General features: G+C 46.2%; 2 protein-coding genes across 3 annotated transcripts in view; one reads left to right on the forward strand and one right to left on the reverse strand.

The window, feature by feature from the left end:
• Window positions 1-887: 887 nt before the first annotated feature.
• Window positions 888-10,100, forward strand: LOC131573050 (transmembrane protein 243-like). The gene is made up of 4 exons (XM_058826626.1): window positions 888-1,066; window positions 6,939-6,989; window positions 7,818-7,922; window positions 9,007-10,100. The coding sequence occupies exons 1-4, from the start codon at window positions 989-991 to the stop codon at window positions 9,127-9,129; spliced, it is 357 nt and encodes a 118-aa protein (XP_058682609.1). The 5' UTR covers window positions 888-988; the 3' UTR covers window positions 9,130-10,100.
• A 52-nt stretch (window positions 10,101-10,152) lies between these two features.
• The window catches only part of LOC131573051 (cyclin-D-binding Myb-like transcription factor 1), a 28,098-nt gene continuing 16,253 nt past the window's right edge, over window positions 10,153-21,997 (reverse strand). Inside the window, exons 11-17 of one of the 2 annotated variants that reach the window (XM_058826629.1) lie at window positions 20,658-20,809; window positions 18,984-19,199; window positions 16,420-16,505; window positions 15,633-15,791; window positions 14,534-14,920; window positions 11,424-11,571; window positions 10,153-10,885 (exon numbers count right to left, since the gene is read on the reverse strand). In XM_058826629.1, coding sequence (XP_058682612.1) covers window positions 10,776-10,885; window positions 11,424-11,571; window positions 14,534-14,920; window positions 15,633-15,791; window positions 16,420-16,505; window positions 18,984-19,199; window positions 20,658-20,809 — 1,258 coding nt within the window. In that variant the 3' untranslated portion in view covers window positions 10,153-10,775. The remainder of the gene's footprint in view (window positions 10,886-11,423; window positions 11,572-14,533; window positions 14,921-15,632; window positions 15,792-16,419; window positions 16,506-18,983; window positions 19,200-20,657; window positions 20,810-21,997) is intronic. The other variant, XM_058826627.1, reaches the window with a different exon arrangement.

Here is a 21,997-nt window from a genome sequence, read left to right on the forward strand (position 1 = left end):
TGTATACAGCAAAAGTGTTTTATTGCCACCAATCCCAGCCCCAGGAATAATCTCTCTCTTTTATTTAGTTTAGGTGGGCAACTGATGTAGGGGACTGGGAAGAGCACATGTAAATTCATTTTTCAGCTCTAGCAGGATCAGATATTTATAATTAAATAAATAAAACAAATACATAAATACATAAATACATAAATAAACCTCTTTAAAAAAAGTAAAATAGTATAAAGTAAAAATAAAATAAATTACAAAATAAAAAAAATAAACCAGCTAGAAAATAAAGGTTAGGTTGGATATGAGGAAAAGGTTTTACACGCAGAGGGTGGCTGGGCACTGGAACAGGCTCCTCAGGGCAGTGCTCAGAGCACCGAGTCTGGCACAGCTCAGGAAGGGCTTGGACAACGCTCTCAGGCACAGGGTGAGCGCTGTGGGGTGCCCTGTGCCGGGCCAGGAGCTGGACTGATGTTACCTGTGGGGCCCTTCCAACTCAGGATATTCTGCTTCTGTGATTCTGTGGGACTAAAACACAATAAAGGAAAAGAAAATAAAATTTAAAAAAAGGAACAATAAAACGTATAATAAGAAAAATCAAATCGAATCAAAACCGAATCAAATCAAGCTCCTTTCTCCAAGCTGCTGTGTCATCATCCCTAATGAGATTTGCTCAAATACCGCAACTTTGTTGAGCAACAAATCGGCACCGCCAGCGGCAGCGCTGCCCCTCCCGTCTCGCGCGGGGCGGGACGGAGCAGCGCGAGCGGGGCAGCGCGGGGCGGTCTCGCGGGCGGGGCGGGGCGGGGCGGTCTCGCGGGCGGGGCGGGGCGGTCTCGCGGGCGGGGCGGGGCGGTCTCGTGGGCGGGGCGGGGCGGTCTCGCGGGCGGGGCGGGGCGGGGCGGGCGCGCGGGCAGCGCGGGGCGCGGAGCGGCCGCGCAGGGGCGGCGCAGCATGAGCGGGCGCCCCCCCGCGGCCGCCGGCGCAGCGCCCCCGCGCCATGGAGGGATTCCCCGCCCGCGGGTACGGCACCGGCGGCGCGGACAACCGGCCGCTCTTCGGGGAGACCTCGGCCAGGGTAAGGGACAGCGCTCCGCCACGCCAGCGGCCACCCCCGGCACCCCCTGCCCCGAAACAACCCCCCGCCAAAGCAAACCGCAGCGGAGGAAATGCAGCAGAAAGTCCCGTAGTGCCCCCCCTCCCCACCCTCCCGGCGTAAAAGCCCCCCGGTAATGAGGAACCTCCTCCCCGGCCGCCCCGGATAGCGGCAGCTCCCCACCCCCTGTCCCCGGGCTCGGCACGGAGCGCCGCAGGCAGCCGGCCCGCCCGAGCCAGGAACCTGCCCGAATCCTGCGAGCAAATCTAAAAATCACTATGAAATAAGAAAGAATCCTCAGTTCCCCTTCAAAACAGCATCAAAAATCAGAAAGGCTGCACCCCAGTGGAAAAATATAAAAGGAGCCCCCCAAATTCCAAAAGAAGGAAAAGCTTCAAATTGGCATAATTATAAAAAAAAAAAAAAAATAAAAAAAAACTGAAATAAAACAAAACCAACCATCTCCCGATTAGTGCCCAAACCAAAAATAATCCATCAAAACCACCCCAAACGAACACGGCCCCGAATTTAAAAAAATTCAAACCATATCCCCGGAACTAATCCTCCCCAGCAAGACCCCCTCCCCAAATTAAAAACTCACAAAACAAAACATTCCCTCCCCAGGAAATCAACTTTCAAATAATCCTCCCCAAACCAACGTCCCCCAAAACTCTACCGGGAACTTGGGGCTCGGGGTCCCAGGGTCGGGGGGACCCTCGGAGTGGGGCTGGGCAGGGGTTTGGGCACGGGCAGGGGGTCCCACAGACGCTGGGCCCTGCAGGTCCCCAGGCCGGGGCTCTGGGGCTGCAGCACCCCAGGCTGCCTCTCACCCAGTTTGGGGGGGTCTTTGCTGGGCATGGGGATGGGGGGATGCGTTTGGTGACTTCCTGGGAACTGATTTTTCTCCCGGGCTGGAGGAGCTGGCAGTGGCTGTCCTTGGCGGACGTGAGGCAGCAGCGGCTCCTCAGGTGTCAATCCCCGTAAGCCGCTCGGCTCTCGGCGCTGCTGCGGGGGCTGTGCTGGGGAGGGGGCTCCTGGGGCTGCCCGGCATCGGGATCCCTCGGGAACCACGGTACCTGGAGGTGTCACAGCGTCCGTCCGACACTTGGGGTTGTCCCCTGCCAGGAGGGGTTACCCACACTCGTGTGTGTTCGGGGGGCGCAGGCTGAAACTGCCTGAGATTATTCACAAGTGTATCAAATGCATCACCGCCCTCCCTGCAAGAACTCGGAACAGCGTGCTGCTACAATTATAATGTTTAATGAAAACAAAGTGATACCAGCCGGATTTTCGGGGAAACAGAGTGATGTGGCATGGGAGGACAGGCAGGACCCCAAGAAGATGAGCTGAGGGGGGGACAGGTATCCCCCACTAGCAGCTGCTGGCCCTGGTGGGGAGTGCTGGAGAAAAGGGTACCTTTGTTGGAGCAGTGCCCTGCTGGGTCCTGTTGGACAGTCCTTGGTCAGGGATTTTGGGAAGTTCCCAGCGATGGGCACTTCTGGGGACTGGGGTGTGCCAGGAGCAGGAAAGCTGTCCTGGCAGGTAACTCCCAAACTTTTCAGCCCAAGTTAAGCCTTCGATCAGTGATCCCTGTCTTTTTCCAGCTGTGCCTCTGCTCGCAAAGGAGAGCGGTAAATAATAAACGTGGGAAGCCAATTTCAGTTCCTGGGCTCTAACATGGGCTCCTGCACGTCACCCCTGCCTGTCTCCTGTGGCTTTTTTGGAAGCTGTCAGACGGGCCGAGCAGCAGCCCATGGTCTCTCGCTGCCGTACCCGTGTCCGACAGACGAGGGACCGCTGTGCTGGCCAGGGGTCGTTTCCTCCCCGATCCGCTGGGGTTGCTTAGGAACAGACGCCAGGGAGGTCCCGAGCTGGAACGTTCTGTGTCAGAAATGGAGAAGCTAAACTTTGCCTTTAAATGGGAGCAGGTCTGCCGGGAGAAGTGCGTCTGCCCCCGCCCCAGCTCTGCTTTTGGGTCTCTGCAGGTGATGGCTGATACAGGCAAACTGAGATCCTCCGCTCGGGCTGGTGCCCCAGGGAGGGGCAGGGGCAGTGCTTGTGCCCCGGGAAGCCCTGCACCCAGAATGAGGGGTCTCCCACCCTTGCCAGCAGTTGGAAATGGATGTAGAGATAGGGATTCCCTCTTTTCTTGCCTTCTTTCACTCTCCTGGTCTCCAAGCTGGTGACTTTGAGGGTAAAGCCCCTCTGTGGGGATGGCAGAGTGGGGCAGCACCTCCTTGCCCTGCCGTGGTCCAGCTGCTCCTGCCAAGCTCGCTGTCCCCTGCGACTGCTGAGCCGGGATGGGGCAAAACGGTACCAAAGAAGTGGCTGGTGGGAAGAGGGAGTGTAGGAACACAGCGCTGATGAGTGCCAGCGCTGTGGATTCAGCTGTGGTTTCCAGGGATGCAGCACTGGCAGTGAAGGGCTGAGACAATGCAAAGGCACAGCTGCACGGTGGCAAAGAGGGGACAGAGTGCCACAGGTGCAGCATTTCTCAGGAAAGAAGTTGAAAGCCAGGTTCCTCCATAGTGGGAGCATTTGGGTGGGTGGGAGTTATTGCTATGGGTTGGAAGCAGAAAGCAATAGAGAGACTGAGAAGCTCAGGATGGGAATGATGAGCTTTTGAGGACACACCAGGAAGTCCCCATGTCATGGGTGGGTGGCCAGGATGGCCCTGAGCACAGCCTGTAATGCCTGCAATTGCACAAGGCTGGGTCTGGCACTGCATTCAGGTATCCCCTACGGCTGCAGCGGGCTGCAATGGCTGCTGACCATCTGGACTTGCTGATGTAAGGCATAAAAATGGCCTTTCTGTCACTCCTGCAGAGATGGCACCAGGTACCTACGCTCCAGGGAACCTGCCCATTCCCTTATCCTGGCCAAGCCTCTGCCAGGATCCCTGTGGGCTGAGCCCACATGCTGCTAACTTGGCGGATTTAAGGATGGAAGGTGCTGAGCTGGAATGGGGCAAAGAGCAAAGCTGCCACTCTATCAGAGCCTGTGAAGGGAGTGTAGACATAGTCTCAGTCTGGCCTCAGTTTCCCTGCTGCTCCAAGTAACCTTGACCCAGATCCTAAAGAATCCTGGACTGTGCCCTCCTGCTTTGCAAGGAGTGCCTCTGGGAAAGGCACTTCCTGACCTTATGTGCCTTTCCCAGAGGGAAATGGAGGGAGACCCCTGCACTGCAGAAGCTCCCTGGGAGAAGTCCAAAGCCTCCAGCTCCTGCAACACCCTCCCCAGAGTAGGAGGAGAGGGCAGAAACACTCCTGTTTCAAAATGCATCTTGTGCAACAGTGAAACATGGAATTCATCTCCTGTCTGGCCAACAGCTCGCTACATTTCAGCTGGCTGGCTGAATGGGGACCCCATGGAGGCATGCTGGGCTGTTTCAGGAGGTGGTGTGTGTGTGTGCCAGTACCCTGTGCTGGTCCAGGTGACCTCAAGCAGCTGCAGGCTCTCTGTTTTGGTGTGCTTGCTGGGTTTTTTTGTCTTTTTACTCTAACAGCTATTACAGCACATAGTGATGCTGGAGAAAAATCCTTCCTGAATCAGCTGTGCTGGTTGTGAGAGCCAGCTGTGCCAGCTGGGTGACATGCAGGACACAAGGCTCACCACAGCAGTTTCTGTGTGCCCAGTATCCAGGAGTGTCTGCCCGGGCTGGGCTGTGCACTCAGACACCGAGTGGAGGTGAAAGGCTCCGTTATCCCCAATCCCTTTAGCCGTCTTGGCCTCTGCTTGAGTATTTTTAACCTTTTTGCTGTGCTAAGCTGCCTGGGGCTGAAGTGTCAGCGGGCACTGAGGAATACAGCCTCTCACTTCTTTGCCAAGCCCAGGATTTCAGGATCAGTGTCTCTAATCCCTGGATCCTGAAATACCTTCTTCTGCCGGCAGCGCATTTGGAAAATTTGAGTGACCGCAGGTTTAGGCACGGGAAGGGGATGCCTTGGCCACAGGGACTGGGTGCCACGTGCTCCACTGCCAGCATCCGTACCTGATCCGGCTGTCCCTGGGAAGTCCATCAGCCAGCAGTGTGAGATGAGAGGTCCCTGTGCTGGGGGATGCTCTCTCCCACACTGAAACAGTCAGGAGAGAAAAGTTCCATGATCGCTGTCAAGTCTGACCCCTTGTTTTCTCCGGCCAGTCCAGTCTGTCCTCGTGCAGTGGGTCTCTGGTTAATCAGGAGCACAGTCATGGCTGAGTTTCTGGATGGTGATTGAGTGTGTGTCCATCCCTCTGAGCTCTGCAGAGCTGGCTGTGGCAGTGCTCACCAGGTGAGCTCTGCAGGTTGGTGACCCGCTGTTGTTGTGCAGCTGGCTCCCTGGCATTCCCTGATGTTTCTGCTGCCGTATCAGCAGCTCTGCGTGCAGAAATGCTGGTGAGGAGAAGGGGTTTGTGCCTGGCTGGTGAAGACCTTGCACAGGGGATGTTGGAGACAATTTCCTATGGAAGGGGAGTCACTTCCCACTGCTGCAGCCACTGCTGTTCCCCCACAGACTGGGGCCTCGGAGCTACAGGAGCATCAGTGGTTTGGTTTTATTAAGAGGAGTTTGGGACTAATAGAAGAGGTTTCAAAGAGTCTGCTTGCTGTGGCCCTATCCCTTGGGGAACACAACCAGGCCACAACATCCACCTGTTCCTGAACCACCTTAACATGAGCTCCACAAAGGCAGGGCTGGTTTTGGAGGTTTTGTGTCCCACAAAACCATGACTTGCTGCTCTCTCCTCTTTGCTTTCTTCTAGTTCCCTGCTGCTGTCATTTGTTACTTCTTCATGACCTGGACTTCTCCCTCTACAAATCCAAATTCTAGGAGGGAAGAAGGGTGCAAGAGCAGGTGGAGGGAAGCCTGTGTTGCCCTGCCTGCTGGCTGGGATGTCTTGGGCAAAATGCTTTCACTGCTCAAACTCTTTTCTCACTTTCCTTTCACCATGACTACTTAATGACTCTCAGTATATTTAATCAATGTCTGGGGTGTTTTCTCTCTGCACATTTTTTCTGCTGTAGCTGTTCTTTTAGCTGTTGTCAGCTATCTGGGATGTCACACCTGGCTGTGTGCAGCCCAGTCCGACCATGGCGATACATATTTATACTCAGAGCAGCACCAGGGGGGAGCCAGTGTGCTGGCAGGGATTGGAATATTCTCATTTTCCTTTGTTTTTTTTACTCCAGAAAGTTCATCAGCCATGGGTGCTCCTCTGAGCCCGTGGTCACAGAGCCCAGTGACAGCCAGTCCCTGCCCTGATGCCACTGGGATGTGACTGTGATGCTGTCACTGAGGGATCTTTCTTCCCAGGTGCAAAAAGGCTGTGTCCTCCCAGTTGTTCTATACTGATCAGGAGCAGCAGAAAGAAGTGTGGGGGGATATCTGTCTGTCCAAGCAGAGCCACTGTGTGGCATCTTCAGATCTGCTGGGGTTAGGTGGAGCATTTGAGGTGTGGGCAATGCTTCACCTCCTTGCCAACAGCCCACAAATTCCCACCTAAGACTCTATCAATCTATTAATTCTCAGGCTGTGAGGCTAAAAAAAGCTTTTTCTGACAACCTCCATCTGTGCACTCCCACTTTAAAAAAAAAGATTTAAATATAATTTGCACAACTGTAATAATTTGGATATAGTGGAGAAGCCATTTGCAAATGAGCAAACCTGCTGCACGAAGCCTTGACCAGCATAACCTCTCTGGGGAAGAAACCTTCCTGTGTGGCAGAGCTGACCATGGAGCCCTGATGGTGTCCTGGGGATAACGTGGATCCTGGCTGATGCTCTCAGTGTTGTTGGTTAATGCTCTGATGTACATGGTTTGGGGTTTTTTTTGTTGTTGATTTTTTAGGTACACATAACACTTCTCTCTTCTTCAGGACAGAATCATCAATCTAGTTGTTGGTGGCTTAACAACCTTGCTGCTTGTAGTAAGTATCTCCCATCCCACTCATCCATGTTGCACCTTGAACTGACAGGGAGAAAACCAGAATTCCTCTCCAAAAATGGGTGGTGAAACTTCCAGTGACCAAAGAGGCTCTGATTTAGGGGAAGGAGTTGTTTTGGAACATATCTGTCTTTTGAAACTCTGACAACAGAAGGGGAATAACTTTCTTTAAGAGCTGCAATAAAATCCTTGAAGTTCCCTGGTAGATTGTCCCTCCTGGCTGAACATGAGGCTGGGTGAGACAACAAAGCATTTATGTGCCAGGAGAGCGTGTTTGCTTCCATTTCCTTCTATTTATGATTTATTGTCCTCTATTTATGGCTTATATAAGTATTTCCAAAGTTTGTCCCTTTGTGTTGAGCCGTGCTTTCCCCAAGCTAAAGACAAACCCAGCGCCATCAGTGGTGTGCTGCACAGGGGGATTGTTGGAGGGCTGAGGTGCAGGGAGGCTGTGGGGACAGGGGAGGTGCCAGCTGGTGGAACACTTGGCTGAAGGGATGCTCCTGCATGGGCAGTGTGCACCCCTGGGCCTGATGGCTTCACGGCTACTTGGAGGGTGGTTTCTGGCAATAAGCCAGCGTTGCAAAGCTTTCATCTTTTTTTTCCACTCTTCTCAGTGTGCAGCTGTATCAAAGCAGTTTTCCTCCAGACTTGCACATTTTCCTTCAGCTCCTCAGGGGTGGGAGTCAGAGACCAGGGAGGGGTGTGCAGATCAGGATGTGAGCGCTGTGCTGCTCCAGCCCTTGGGCTGAGCCTCTTCTCACTGCAGCTCTGGCCAGTGAAATCTTTATCTTTGTTTTCCCCCATACAGGTCACTCTAATCAGTGCTTTTGTCTTCCCGCAACTACCTCCAAAACCTGTGAATGTATTTTTTGCTTTCTGCATCTCCTTGTGTTGCATTTCTGCTGGCATTCTTGTAAGTACCGCCACGTTTGCCATGCTTTTGAATCAATGGCTCTGAATAAAATCTGCTTTATGTGGTGCTGCCTTCTTTTTTACACTCTCCTAGAAAAGCTTTCCTGCCTCCGTAACACAAGCTGACAATGAGGGAGTGGTAATGAGTTTTGTATTTACTGCAGAGTAAGTGTGTGAACTGAGCCAACTCCTGCAGCCCAGCTGTGGTGTAAGACTTGTCACCTCTGTGGCACTGCCACCTGTAGCTGCCAGGGGAGACACAGAGCAGGAAACCAGGGATCAGAGCACTGAAATGGGAGTGCAGAGATGGATTGTGCTGCAGAAGACATTTGAAGTGGGATCAGCGATGCACTTGCATTAGTCAGTGACATTTCAAAAACAGGGGATGAGTTACAGGGGTAGGAAGCTACAGGAAGTGGAAGATGTTCCTCTGCTCAACAACTGCAGAATTCCAAGGAAGTTGCTCCCAAGCACTGGCAAAGGGAACTGGCAGGTCTGAGTTCATAGAATAACAGAATGGTTTGGGTTGGAAGGGGCTGTCAAAGAACATCTAGTCCAATGCCCCTTACACGGGCAGGCACATTGGTGGCTCCTTCTGCTGTAGCTTTTCACACTTGGAGTATTCTCCTTCCTGCAGCTGTGACCTGGAACAGCCCTGAACCCCTCACTGCTGTGAACACTGGGAAGTTGCTCTTCAGGGCCTGCTCAGTCCCAGTTTTTGATCCTAGAGCTGGTGGCCAGGACTCTGCCCAGAATAGACTGTGTTAGTGCAAAGCTGGTATTTGTCTTCATCCACCAGGGTGTAGCCAGCTTTGAGTGTTAAAACACCCCCAGCTAAGCCACCCGCTCTCCCTCTCTTGTCAGCAAAGCTGACCAGACAGCGCATGTCCTCAGGGCCAGTTTCACATACAGACACACACTCAAGTCTCTCTGGCCAGAGGATGCTGGATTGTTTTACAAACAAATGAAAGTTTGTTTTACAAACTCCCAAAACTAAATCTACAAGTTGCCAATTCAGTTACCAAAGAAAGTTTCCTCAGAATACTTGGCTTTTTGAAATAACACAAACTCCTTTTCTCTTCTAGATCTACTGGTATCGACAAGGAGACCTGGAACCCAAATTTAGAAATCTAATTTACTACATATTGTTTTCTATTGTCATGTTATGTATATGTGCCAACCTGTACTTCCATGAAGTGGGTAAATGAAGGACATTGGGAATACCCAGCAATGATGCTACTGTGTCAGACTGCTTCCAGCTCAGCTCTCAGCTCTACTCGACATTTAAGTGAGAACCATCAGCCTGAGAGAAAAGAAGTGGGTTGTGCAAGGATAAATCAGTACATGATTTTCATGTAAATGTATATGTAATGTCCCTCTTGTTGGGGAGAATTATTGCCATAAGACGTGACATTCTGCTTTTTTTTGAAGAGCTACTGTTGCGCTTAATGAACATTCCAGTTGTACTGATGTTCAAAGCTTGAATGGCACAAGCTTTTTCATTTTGGAAAAAAATGCACTTTTTTTATTACTGTACAAATAAACTGCAGCACTGAAAGGATCTGTGGCAGTATAAATAAATGGCATCTTACAGTCAAGTAAGACAAATACTCTTTATTTTGTTGAAACTGAATATACAATTATTTCTGTTCCCTAGGCAACCATTTAAAACTACAACTTATTTTTCACATTAACAAAACCACAGACTGAAAAAGACCAACTCTTGATTATGAAGAGCTAATTACAGAAATAAATAAAATAATTTATACAAGTCTTTAGTTTCTATAGCTTTTTCTCTTGATTCCTTGCTAACAGGCTGCTGTTCAGCCTAGTGTCTGTTTCAAACAATGTACGAATTAATTGGCTTCCTTTGCCTCAGGGCCCTATGTCCAGACTCTCACAGAGCTATTCCTCCAAGACTTTGCCACCTTCACACCATTCCCATTGATTAACTTGCTGCAGAAATCACATCTGGAGAGGTGGTTGGTAGTGTCAGGTAAACAGCGAGAGACAAATGTTCCAATCTACTCACAACAATCTCAAAGAAATTCCAAGCTTATGGGGGGAGGCTGGTGGGTCCCAGTAGCTTCCCTTTCTCATAGCCCTTCCCTTTTTGTTCAGCTTGCTGTAGTGATGAGAGAAAAGAAAAAAAAAAAAAAACAAACCAGGAAAAGATTTTCCACAAATGATCGTTCTGAGCTCTGTCCATTGCCAGCAACGGACTTCTCAGGAACAAGCAGACCAGGCAAGTCCCATAGGCTTCTGCCTTCTTCCTGTGCCACAGATATACTAACGAGTCAGGTGAAATGGGAATTCACACCACTGCTTCATGATGCTGCCCATGCTCCCTGAAGTCTTTGATGGAACTCACTCCTTCCTGAAATGTAACAGTCTCTTACTCCATGTATTACAAGAGTCAGTAAGTGCAAAAATCCTCACCCATTCTTCATGAAACCTGTGCAAACTAATACTTGCTGCGGCACTAAGAGGCTACAGTCCACAATCCTTGACTTCTGTCCAGTTTTCCATGTGTGCAGTTCAGCACGTCAGTAACAAGTCAGATCAGAAGTGACTGGATGGATCTGAGCACTGTGAGCACTGCACCAGAGGCCCTTCAGAACACTGCAACACCCCAGTGAGATGTGGCACCTCAGGCCTCGGCTGGCAGCTCAGTCCTCCCTCCTGGATGAGGGAAACAGCCTGAGCAGAGAAAGTGCACCGTAGTCATTTCACACTGGAAGCTCCTGTTCAAAGAGACAGACCGTGACTGCTTTCTTTGGAAATGTGGCACAGAGCTGTAACTAATTTCACAATGCAAACATGGTCAATAGAAAATGGACACCATTGCTGCTTCTCAGTGACAGCTCACTAAGTCCTCAACATCCTTTGAATCTTCCGAGTCAGGACTGCCCAACGATGAGCCAATAATGTGTGACCCATCTCCATGATGCTGTAAGATAGGATCTGCCAAGGGACAAAAAGCATTAGAACTATTGCTGTGCCATTATAACAAAATGTAAAATACAAACTTAGGAAATGTAGCCTGGAATTCTAACCAATTACAGGCAGTGTTGCTGAAACTAGGCAGTTTGCAGTTTCTAGTTTCACAGGATCCCAGAATAGCTGGGGTTGGAAGGGACCTCTGGAGATCCTCTAGTCCAACCCCTTGCTAAAGCTGGTTCAGCTAGAGCACAGGAGCACGTCCAGGTGGGTATTGAGTATCTTTATTGAATATCTCTTTATTGAGTATCTTTAGAGATGACCAATATGGAGGCAGTGGTGTGACTCACATTTGCATCCATCGGGTATTACACCATCAGTGCTGACCCTCTGACGGCTCTACAGGGAGATCCTTCCTCTGGGGAGGAGTATTTGTTACATTACTTGAAATTTCATAGCACTGATATGTAAAATTATTTAAGAGAAATCAAGGATCTTTGAAGTGTTGTCTGCAGAGACTCGAAAGCTCTCTACACTGCTTTAATGAAAGGGACTGTCATACCTGTGAGAGTTGTCAAGGGCAGGACTGATTCACTATCTATATCATCTGTTGCCTGGATAAAACCATGGGAAGAAGGAACAATAAGCACAGTCTCATCGTCTATTGTAGGCTGATCAACTTGTTCTTCTATTGTTGGGGAACCCAGGTCCTGCACAACACAGAACAGGCCATGAGAATGTATTCCTGGTAGCATAAACAAAAACCTGCATTGTTCAGCCATATTCCACAGTAATACACTCTGGATTAATTTTACCTCATTAAATTAAAATGTCAACACCTGAGATAGCTAGTTTCAGCATTTACAGGGACATTTTATCTTAGTGCAGGCACCCAAAAATAAGATGAGAAGAATTTTACCCTGTTGAGCAATGGTGGAGAGGAAGAGAGACACTGCAAGGTGGTGGCAAAACATTCCCTTGCAAGTCAAATGTTATGTCTATTAGGCTTTTCCACTACTTGCTGTCTAGATGTCCTGAAACTGAAGCATTACCTTTATAGCACTTACTTGCTCCACAAACCCAACAGCTTTACCTTAAGTTTCACAACTTCTGTTGTTAAGTTTTAAGTGACACTGAACATAGAGCTCAAAAGACCCACTTTATTTGCTGTGCCTTGCTTGGTCTGTCACTGGCTGGAGGTTGGCTCCAGACTTTTCTTGCTGAACCTCATGATACCAGAGGATTGACAACACACTGATTCTTTCCAGGTACAAGTTGTCAATACCCTCATTCTCTTCCAGTCCTGCCATTGCTGCTGCTGCTGCCTCTTCCCTGGCTCCTGTGGTACTGGAATGGCAGCAACACATCTGGCTGACTCAGTGTCATGGCACACTTTTGGTTTCACAAATGCAATGAAGTCATCCCATGCAGTACTGCCAGCACCAGCAGAGACATTTGGATTCCAGTTTTTGTGTGGAACATGTGTAAGGTGTGGTCAAACATCAGGAATCCCTGATGTAGAATGCTAGCAACTGCTGCTGACACAATGGAAGGCAGCTGGATTTATCACTGTTTTCAGAGGGAGCAGGAATTGTTTTTGAGAGGTTACAGCCCTCTATATTTAAGAAAATACTGATGTTCCTCTACCTTGTTTTTTGTAGGAAAACTAGTTTCCCTACATAACTCCACAGTGTTTCTGCAAAGGCAGCTGCCTGAAAACCCCTTCTCTGATGCTGCTGAAGAGGAGCTGACAACCTGTGCTGCAGCTCAATGAACTGCACTAAGTCCCATCCACAAGGGCCTGACCTGCAGGAGCAGCTCTCAGCAGAGCACACAGCTCTGCCCACCAGCAACACTGGGCTGCAAGGCTTGAAACTGGGAAGAGGAGGCGTGAAAAACTAAAGAAGCCATTGTGGCAAATGGGCACCTTTCCCAGCCAGAAATAATACAACCCTGCAGCATGACTGCCTGCCTCCCACTACCCACCCACAGTGACAATACAACCCTGGCAAGCTCATAAAAATAACACTGACTTAAAGAAAACAAAATTTAGGCATGTTTTTCTAGATACCTTTTCACTGAGAATTACTCACAGACAGTTCACTATTTCCTAGAATTTAAGTACACATGTCAAACTTGAATCTGACTTGAAAAGTAAGGCAAATTAGAATTACAAATTCAGTTTGTTTTTCTGTATAGAAAAAAAAAGTTTAGTTTTACATTCTGCTAGCCATGAGCAATTTGTACAAAGTTAAATTAGGAACTAGGTTAATATCAAAAGTTTATTAATTCTACCTTGAGAAGCTGAAGTTATAAAATAAGAATAGAAAGCTGATGGTCTGCCTCAAATGCTGAAAAGCTTATCACAAGTATGTCAACCATGACACAGAAAGAGGAAAAGGAAAGAATAATCCCCAGGTTTGGATGTGTTCAGGATTCAGATGCTTCTGTAGTAGCAAACTTGAGATGTACAAAGATTCTTCCTCTTGTAAAAGCAAAATGGATATGCACTATTAGAAGCTTCTTCAAAGACCAAAGCATATTAATGATGGATTTTCAAGGCTGACAAAGCAGAAATGCAGCTACTGTAGAGAACAGTGTTCTAAAACACAGGAAGTGGTATTTCACTCTAACTCATCTTTTCCCAAATTCAAACCTGTAAAGGAAGAGGAATTTTCTACCCACTGAAGAGTGTTATCTTCTTTTTAGCATCTCTTTTTCTGTGACTTAGTCATTTTCATAATTCCAGCAACTGAAAGATTGAGGAACTTAGTAAAACTCATTTCTGCATCTCATGTGTTGGAGATGAATAAATCTGAGGCCAGAAAGAGAAGTAGCTTAATGCTTTAAATTCCCATTTAAAAGATACTTGACTGGAGTAGTATGTTTAACAGAAGTCCTCAAAACTGGAAACTGAGGTACATCTTGAAAGATGTTATCACACTCATAAAGCAAAACCTAAACACTCTATCTCACCTCACCTCCATCTATCTATTGATGCAGGTATGCTGGACAATTAACAGCCCAGTTTAAAGCAACAGCATCAAAGAGGAATCACCTGAAGGCAACTGTTCAGTGCCACCAATGTTCCAGCTTTCCACTGTCACCATGCAGAAGCACCCTGAACAGTGAAGCAACTCCACAGCTAGTGAGGTGTTCAAAGCTTCAGATAAAATCAAGTATAAGCCTCAGTACCAAATTAAATGCTGTTACTTTCATATTCATAACACACTAACGAAGCTCAAGGATAGAGGATCTCAGCAAATACTTGTAAAACTGTGATAATCACAGAATTGTTTGTATGGGAAGGGACCTTGAAGATCACTCAAAGCCCCATCCAATCTGCCCTTGAACATTTCCAGAGAAGAGGCAGCCCACAGCTTCTCTGGACAACTTGTTTGAGTGCCTCACCACTCTCACAGGAAAGAACTTTCTCCTAATACCTCATCTAAACCTACATTCTTTCAGTTTGAAGCCATTCCCCCTTGTCCTGTCACTATATGTCACAATTCTTATGAATAGTGTCTCTCTATCCTTCTCCCTTCAGCTATCAATATAAATGAAATCACTGAGATATTTCAGGTGAATAGCTTAACATAAATGCCACAGATTCAATGAAATAATTCTCTGTGCAGAAATGGGGAAAATATCAAGTTTCATGCCCTCCCTTACCTCAGTAACGTAAGTGCTGGGTAAATCAGAGTGAGAATCCTCATTCTGTTTCAGGCTAGCATCAGCAATCTCCTCCTCAGTTCTTACCATAACTCCATCCATCAGTTCTCTACTATTCCTGCTGCTAAATTTGGAAGCATCATCTTCGTTGTAGGCTGACTGCTCTTCGTCACTCAGCTTGGACTGATGGATATCATGTGGGAAAGTATTTGTTCCTAGGGTGTCTGGAGGATCTGTCAGGTCAGCTGACTGAATGTCTGAATCCACAGTCAGTTCTGTCTGGGTGACAGAAGAGGAGATGTCTTCGGCAGCAACGGTGCGGATTATCACACTCGGCGTGTGGCACTGCACTGTGACGTTGTCACTTGTGTTTAACAAATGCTCTGGCTGTGAGCAGCATTTGCAAAAAAAGAGACAAACAAAACCCCAAAAAAGGTCAGAGACTTTCCTGTAACTATCGACAGATCTTTCAAGCAAATACAAGCAAAAGGATTCCAATTGGTAAGTATAGTTTAGAGTTTTATATACACAGTATATCAGCCCAGATCATCTGTTGACCTTTCCTGTTCCTAAAGGATAACTTTGTAGACTGAATGTGGTGTCATGTGTTCTTTAAGTCACAAATAAAAACATAATAATATGAAAGAGGCAACCATTCAGGTGAGGATCACTGTAGATTCAAAAGGTCAGTGTTCCACTGAATTTTTAATCACTTTTGTGATTCAATCTCCAGTTTGCTACTCCTTTCCTCCCTCTAACAAAAAGCAATACTTGTCACTACTATCCAATATTGTGGGCCAATATCTATTTGTGAGAGTAACTGAAAACATCACAGAACAACAAGATCTGGTTTTGCTGGGGACCAAGCCACTAAATGGAGACATGCTGTTCAGAACTTGCTCACTAAGCTAAGTTCTGAAGCAACCAGAGGTTGCTTTTTCAAAACAATACACAAACCCCCAAATTCTCAGTCTTCAGGATTTTAAACAAAGTAACATTGTTATGACTCAAGAACTGCTTTGCAAATTTAACATGCATGTGCAGGGCCTTGCATTACAATGTTCCCCTTCCCCCAGTGCCCAAACCCCAGAGCTCTCACAGACAAGGCGTGAACGATGATCTGCTCCGGGGAGGCCGGAGCTGCCGCAGCCGCCAGGGTCATGGTGGGACTCGTTGCCAGGGTTAACGGGAGGCCTTGGCTCGAGCTTGTCTGCAGTAAGTAGGTACCTGGTGTCCCAGTCGGCTGCAGGTGGAAAGACTAAAAAGACAATACAGGTTTAATACCCAAACACACTGCCCAGGACATACTGGAGTATTTTGATTTACGTGGACCAGCCTAACTGGTCCTCCCTGGAAAATACCACACCAATCCAATCCCTTCTGCACTGACTGCTGCATTGCACTCAAAAAGAAGAAAAAAGAGTCATCTGTAGCCTTGGGCTACCAAGGCAAGTATTAAGGGCAGGAGCCCAGCAGGTCTGTACTACGCTGTACAACAGCAGGTAAAAAAGGAACAAATTCAACTTAATTTTACATTGAGATGGAAGGAAACTATGCTATAAATTACAGGACAATGGAACAGACACAATCTTTACTTGCTGGGAGCTCTCCTGTTTCCTTTATGTCAGATTTCAACAATGAAAAAATCCAAGCACAAAGGAAAACTTCATAGCATTAGAGAAAATTTAAAGCATTTAATTATAATTCACAGTTCACTCAGCAGCCCTAATGGATTACACTTTCAGAAATAAGTTTGAGAACTCTTCTTATTTCTGCCTGAAAACCTTCCTTTTTTTTTTTCTTTTTTTTGAAATGCACAGTTCTGTAGTCTAAAAAGTAGCTCGGCAGAAAAGCAAAAAACACAGTAACAAACACCAGTTACTTACTGGAAGAATCTCAAAGGTCTGTAGTGTTCCACTGTTCAGTGTTATTGTCTCAGAGTCAACAGTAGCAGCAGGGGAATCGGTTGAGGCTGCAAAAGGAAGGAAAAAAAAAGGAAAGTATGTAAACCAGAATGTTCAGCCCTGCAGAGAGCATAACATACTATAATTAATACATGGCAGGGTACTGTTAATTCCCCTCAGAGGAAGAAGAAAACTGGCTGCAATCCTAATGACAAGGTTCTCTAATTGGTACCCAAGATACAATACTATTTAAAGAGAGCATTCTACAATCCAAAAGAGCAAAAGAAACTAAGTATGGGTTTAGCACACAGAGATAAAAGCAGACAAATAAAGTTTCTGACATGATCTAATTACTTTTTGTAATGAGATTTGCAAGAGGTTCTAATGTAACGACACCCTTTGGTTTAATGATACCTTTTGGATCATGTACTGCTTGTTTTAAACCGGTGCCAGGCTTAATATTGTTGTGTTTCCCACAGACTATTCTTTCTTTTTTTGTATTTTTAATCTTTTCTGCCCTCCAAAGTATGTCCACCCCCGATGAAAGATCAGATGCTTCCCAAGATATTTGCCTATCCTGTATGTTATGACCACAGAGTATAAAAGCTGTAAGTATTTTTACTACAACTATGTAATTATTTACACAATTAGCTCCACTAATTCTAGAAGCAATGAAGAGAAGCACTGAAAACAATTGATGTACCAGGTATCTTAAGATCACCAGGTCCAAACAACTTGTACTCCAAACTTTATAACCATAATTATGATTTCTATTTACTTGTGAAAAAAAAAAAAATCACAAGTTCCAGGAAACCAGATTAATACTCTGTCTGGGGCTTTCCAGTAATTTCCTAAATACCAAAAGGGGAAAAGATCTACAAGATGGCAACAGTGACCCAAGCACTGGAAATTTTGCTATCTAAGACTCTGTGGCTGCAAAATACAGTAATTTTGCTCTCTTAAGAAGATAGAAGCTCCATTTTTGAAGCTTTTATTGTTGTAGTGGCATGTTCAAAGTTTCCTGCTGCAGGTTTCCTGGTACTCGGTAGCAGAGGGCTGTAAAGCATGGCCTGTCATTTACCCAGCCACTATATTCATAAAACCTCAGGAATTGCCCCTTTGAAACCCTGAGCCTTCCACCAAATGCAGCAGAAAGTGGCTAATAGCTTCAGCTCTCATGGGACTGTGAAACACACAAAATTCATTGTGATTACACAACCAGAAATTCTTCAGAGAAGCAGACTAAAATGGGGGAAAAGGTTTGTTAGGTAGACATGGGCAAGTGAAGTCACAAAATAACCATTACAGGACTCAATTCAGAAAGGACTAAAGGTTCCAGGATCCCAGCCCATCCTCCCTGCTCATCAAAACCCATCAGCTTCGATCAAACTTCATCCAATGTCTGAGACTACTGACACAGTACGACAGACCAAAAGTTCTTGGCTTGATGTCATCTGTCATTCTAGTTAGAAAATAAACCACATAAAATGAAGATAGCACTTAATAAACAGATTAAGACAGATCGACCTAATAAAATTAAAAACAGAAAATTGTTTGCCAAAAGCCTGTTCAGGCATAGTCTGAAGAATCAGTTTGTAGACTACTTAGCTCAGTTGGTCAGAGCACGGTGCTAATAATGCCAGGGCTATAGGTCCAATCCCTGTACAGGCCATTCATTTAAGAGCTGGCATTCAATGATCCATGTGGATCCCTTCCAACTCAGAATATTCTGTAACTCATTTGGTAATCAGCAAAACAAAAGCACTAAATTTTCCTAATAAAATTTACAAATGACAAACGATGCAAAATAATATACAGTGCAGATGACAGCTGCATGTGACTGGAATTACTTAGTAAGATGAGTTACAAAATCAAGCAATAAGAACTACACTCAGAGTAGACCTGGTAATCAATGTTAGGTAATGAGTAAAGTTCATCCTTAAGAGCATGGGAAGCACCAACTTAAAAATAAAATACAGCAGTTTAGCAGAACCCTGTCTGAATGTTGGTGTGACTTAGCAGCTAACACTTTTCAGAGTGTTTGCGCCTACAAATAACTGCATAATAAAGGACTAGGAAAAAACACACCTTCCCTTCAGTGTCCTGCATCAGAACTTGGGGACAGTGGTCTATATAATTTACAAAAGGAGATCTAGTATGTGATATTCATTGTTCTGCACAAGAGCGACCAGAAACAACTTAAGGAACAAACATACATACTCTGTCTTCATTAAGAGGTTTGTGCACTGAAGGCTCTACAAAGAACAGGTTATGTGGCAAACTCCTTTGTGCACACACACAGACACCTACAACACCTGTGTCCAGGTGCTCTAATTGTAGTTTCTTGGAACTACCATCACAGCAATATCTACATTTGCCTAACAAAGTGAGAAACAGGTAAACAGAACACAGAAATGTTTCACCTGAAGTTATGGCATGACCAGGGGAAAATCAATACAACTCTTTAGGACATGCTCACTCCTCCTTCACCACCTTAGCACAAGCAGGCTTCAGGTTCTGTGTGAGTGGCTTGTTTCAGTACTTACAGACATGGGTGATCTGCACCGGGATCTGCAGAGCTGCCATGGGGCTCGGGGCACTGCCCGTGCTCTCCTCCAAGCGAGCCACCCGGATCTGCACGTGCTGCACCCCTGGGCTGGAGTTACTGCTTGCTAAGCCACTGCCACATTTGTTCTCTGGAAGCTGGTGCCCTGGATTGTTTTTTTGGTTCTCGTGGAGCTGTTTGAGACCCTTTATCAGCACTGAGAGAAAAAAGACTCATGCTAGAGCAGGTTGAAGAAGCACATTTGAAGTGCTGCAACTGATGATTTACCCAAGATGAAAAGAGCAAACAAAATCCCACAGAATCTGGAACTTAAGCAACCTCCAGAGATAGAGAAAATAGAAATTTAGCACATACACGGACCATTTATAGTCAACTACAGCAATAAAATACATTTCCTTATGGAACCCAGGCATTTCCTGATGCCTGGGGAAGAAAAAAGAACACACAGCCCCTAAAAGTTTGGAACTCTCTAAAATGATGCATGGTATATCCCCAAGCTACAATCAAGTGCCAGTATTATTAGCTGTGTAATGCTGCTACCAGAAGTAAATCCTCCATCTTCTACAACACGGAAGCAGATTTGTTCAAGAGCTTGACAAAAGGTCACTGAAAACATGGAGCAAGAGAGAATGAATCCCACTGTGGTTATACCACAATTCTTCACCTGTGCATGAAGAGGCCCATTGCTCCAACAGAACCACCCACCCTTCTTCTCCACAATTGCTTTGGCCCTACTGAGAGAGCGGCTGATGTAACAGCAGGTTTCAAAACCTGAAGCCTCAGCTTTTCTGTAATTCATTACAGCCAGCTGCCTAAACATCTCCCCTTTGTCAGGGAAAAGAGAGCAGAGCCTGTTAATTCAGTGCTGCATTTATATTATGAATTATTTGATGCAACAACTGTCTATTAATGTGTGGTAACAGGGGTGCTCTTCCCAGCTGCAGCCTTGAGGCAGGACTAATATATAACCACACTGTCAACCACAGCACAAGTGTGCATTAAATTACATCTTTCATTAATTATGGAATGACTAATCTCTAATTTTTTTCCTCTCCCCAAGTCAGACAAAGGGAGGTCTGAAGGTCACAGACACCCTTTTGGCTTAGGCACCAGTTTCTCTGAGCCAGAATGGGACAATGGTATGAAATGTATTTGGGGGAACTTTATACTCCTGATTCCTCCCCTCCTCCTCACTGCAGCTAGTACATCAACCTTCTGTCTGCAGCTAAGGCTCAGCACCCATCAGAGATTACATTTTAACATCATAAAGACAACACATCTACCCTGAGGCCATAGTTAGGCTGCAGATACATATCCTCTTCCACCTGAAGAGGTCACTGCCCTCCAAAGAGCAGAATCATCTGAGATCTGCCAGCTGAGCTGCTTATATACATGCTCTCACTTTAGCCAAAGCTGGAAAGGATGGCAAAGTCTGTCCAGTTGTACACAGCAGCTTGGCCTGTTTGACTGAAACACTTAAGGACTGCTTGTAGGAGCAATTCAGTCAGCAGTTCCAAGGGGCCAGTAACTCCCAGCAAAGGAGCAACGTGCTCTTTGGCCAGCAATGCTGTAAGCAGACAACAAAATGCAGCCCTATTCCTTTGACATATGAGAAAGGAGCTTTCAGAAGAGATGTGTGCAAGCAGTACATTACCAGGGAATGAAACATCTTTGTGGTTTGCAATCTGTCTTTTAATGGTCCACCATTTACTCCGAAGCCACTGTGGGGAGCGGACACTGCTCCATCCTTCAGCCAGTAAATCCCAGTTGATGTCATTTTCATCAGAAACTTCAAGTTCCGCTATCCTGGCAGGATACAGAAAATATTGACCTGTTAGAAACTGCCCTCCAGACCAGCAGGGGTGTCGCACATGTCCGGCCGTGTCACACATAACAGCGCAGAACGACATGCTAGTGACCAGCCCACCAGAGCTCAGGAATCGACACAGGCTTCCAAGGCTCCACGCTGCCAGAGGTCAAGCAGAATCATAAACAACAGAAGATGGACTAGACCTGTTAGATGATCCAGTCCATCTCCTTGCCATGCAGGATTATTCTCCTTATTTACTTATACATTAGGTCTTAGATCAGATTATCGTGAAGCATTCCAAGTGGTGGTACTTGCATCTTTTCTTTTTGAAAAAGCATTCCCCAAACACATCTCCAAGGCAGGAAATACTTCCTGAGATTCACTCTGAACATTCACTTAATTAATTTCATGTTATGATATTTACTTGTTTTCTTCTAAGTAACAACCATCCATCCTTAACACAGATTTTTGCCTTCTCTCAGATGCTTCTTAGCCAAAGTAGATGAAGTTAACTATAGCATGAAACATTTTCTCATAAATCAATCCCACAAGGCTCTCCAGATAAGAGACAGTCTTCTCTACCAGAATCTATTCGAAATCACTAAAAATCTCTGAATTGCCCTTGTCTGTACATGGAGTGTATGAAAGAGACGTGAATAGTGAGGGGAAAATATTTTTGTGGAAGTTAAGGGAAGTCCTCTTCACAAACAAAGCAAGAGTACTCTTGCTAGCTAAAGAAAGAAGAAAGTAAAAATAAAAAAAAACTACCAAAACCAGCCCTGTAGGATGAGTAAAGGCTATCTGGACAGACCAAAACAGAAATATTAAGAAATATATACCCAGCACATTCTGAAATGTGGAATCAGGCTCCTCATTTTGAGTTCATGTCAAACAGCTTCAGTAAATTTGTTAATACTACTTTGCAAGTGATCGTTAGATTCCCTGGATGTCTCGGCTTTTTATTCCCACCCAACCATAAAAATCCACTGGCTAAAAAGCCTGAGTTAAAGGCATTCAAAATGGGAGGAGGACTGGAGAGAGCAAAAGATTTCCAAAGTCACTACCAGGTTGCCAGTTCAAATGTAGTCAGAGATGCTGATATCCAATCAGTGTTTGGTGGCCTACATGAAATTAATTTACAGTCTCAGTTTAGCTCTTTGTAGACAAGATGTCCACATCACAGA

The sequence above is a fragment of the Poecile atricapillus genome, chromosome Z, assembly GCF_030490865.1.
Source record: "Poecile atricapillus isolate bPoeAtr1 chromosome Z, bPoeAtr1.hap1, whole genome shotgun sequence".
Taxonomy (NCBI): domain Eukaryota; kingdom Metazoa; phylum Chordata; class Aves; order Passeriformes; family Paridae; genus Poecile; species Poecile atricapillus.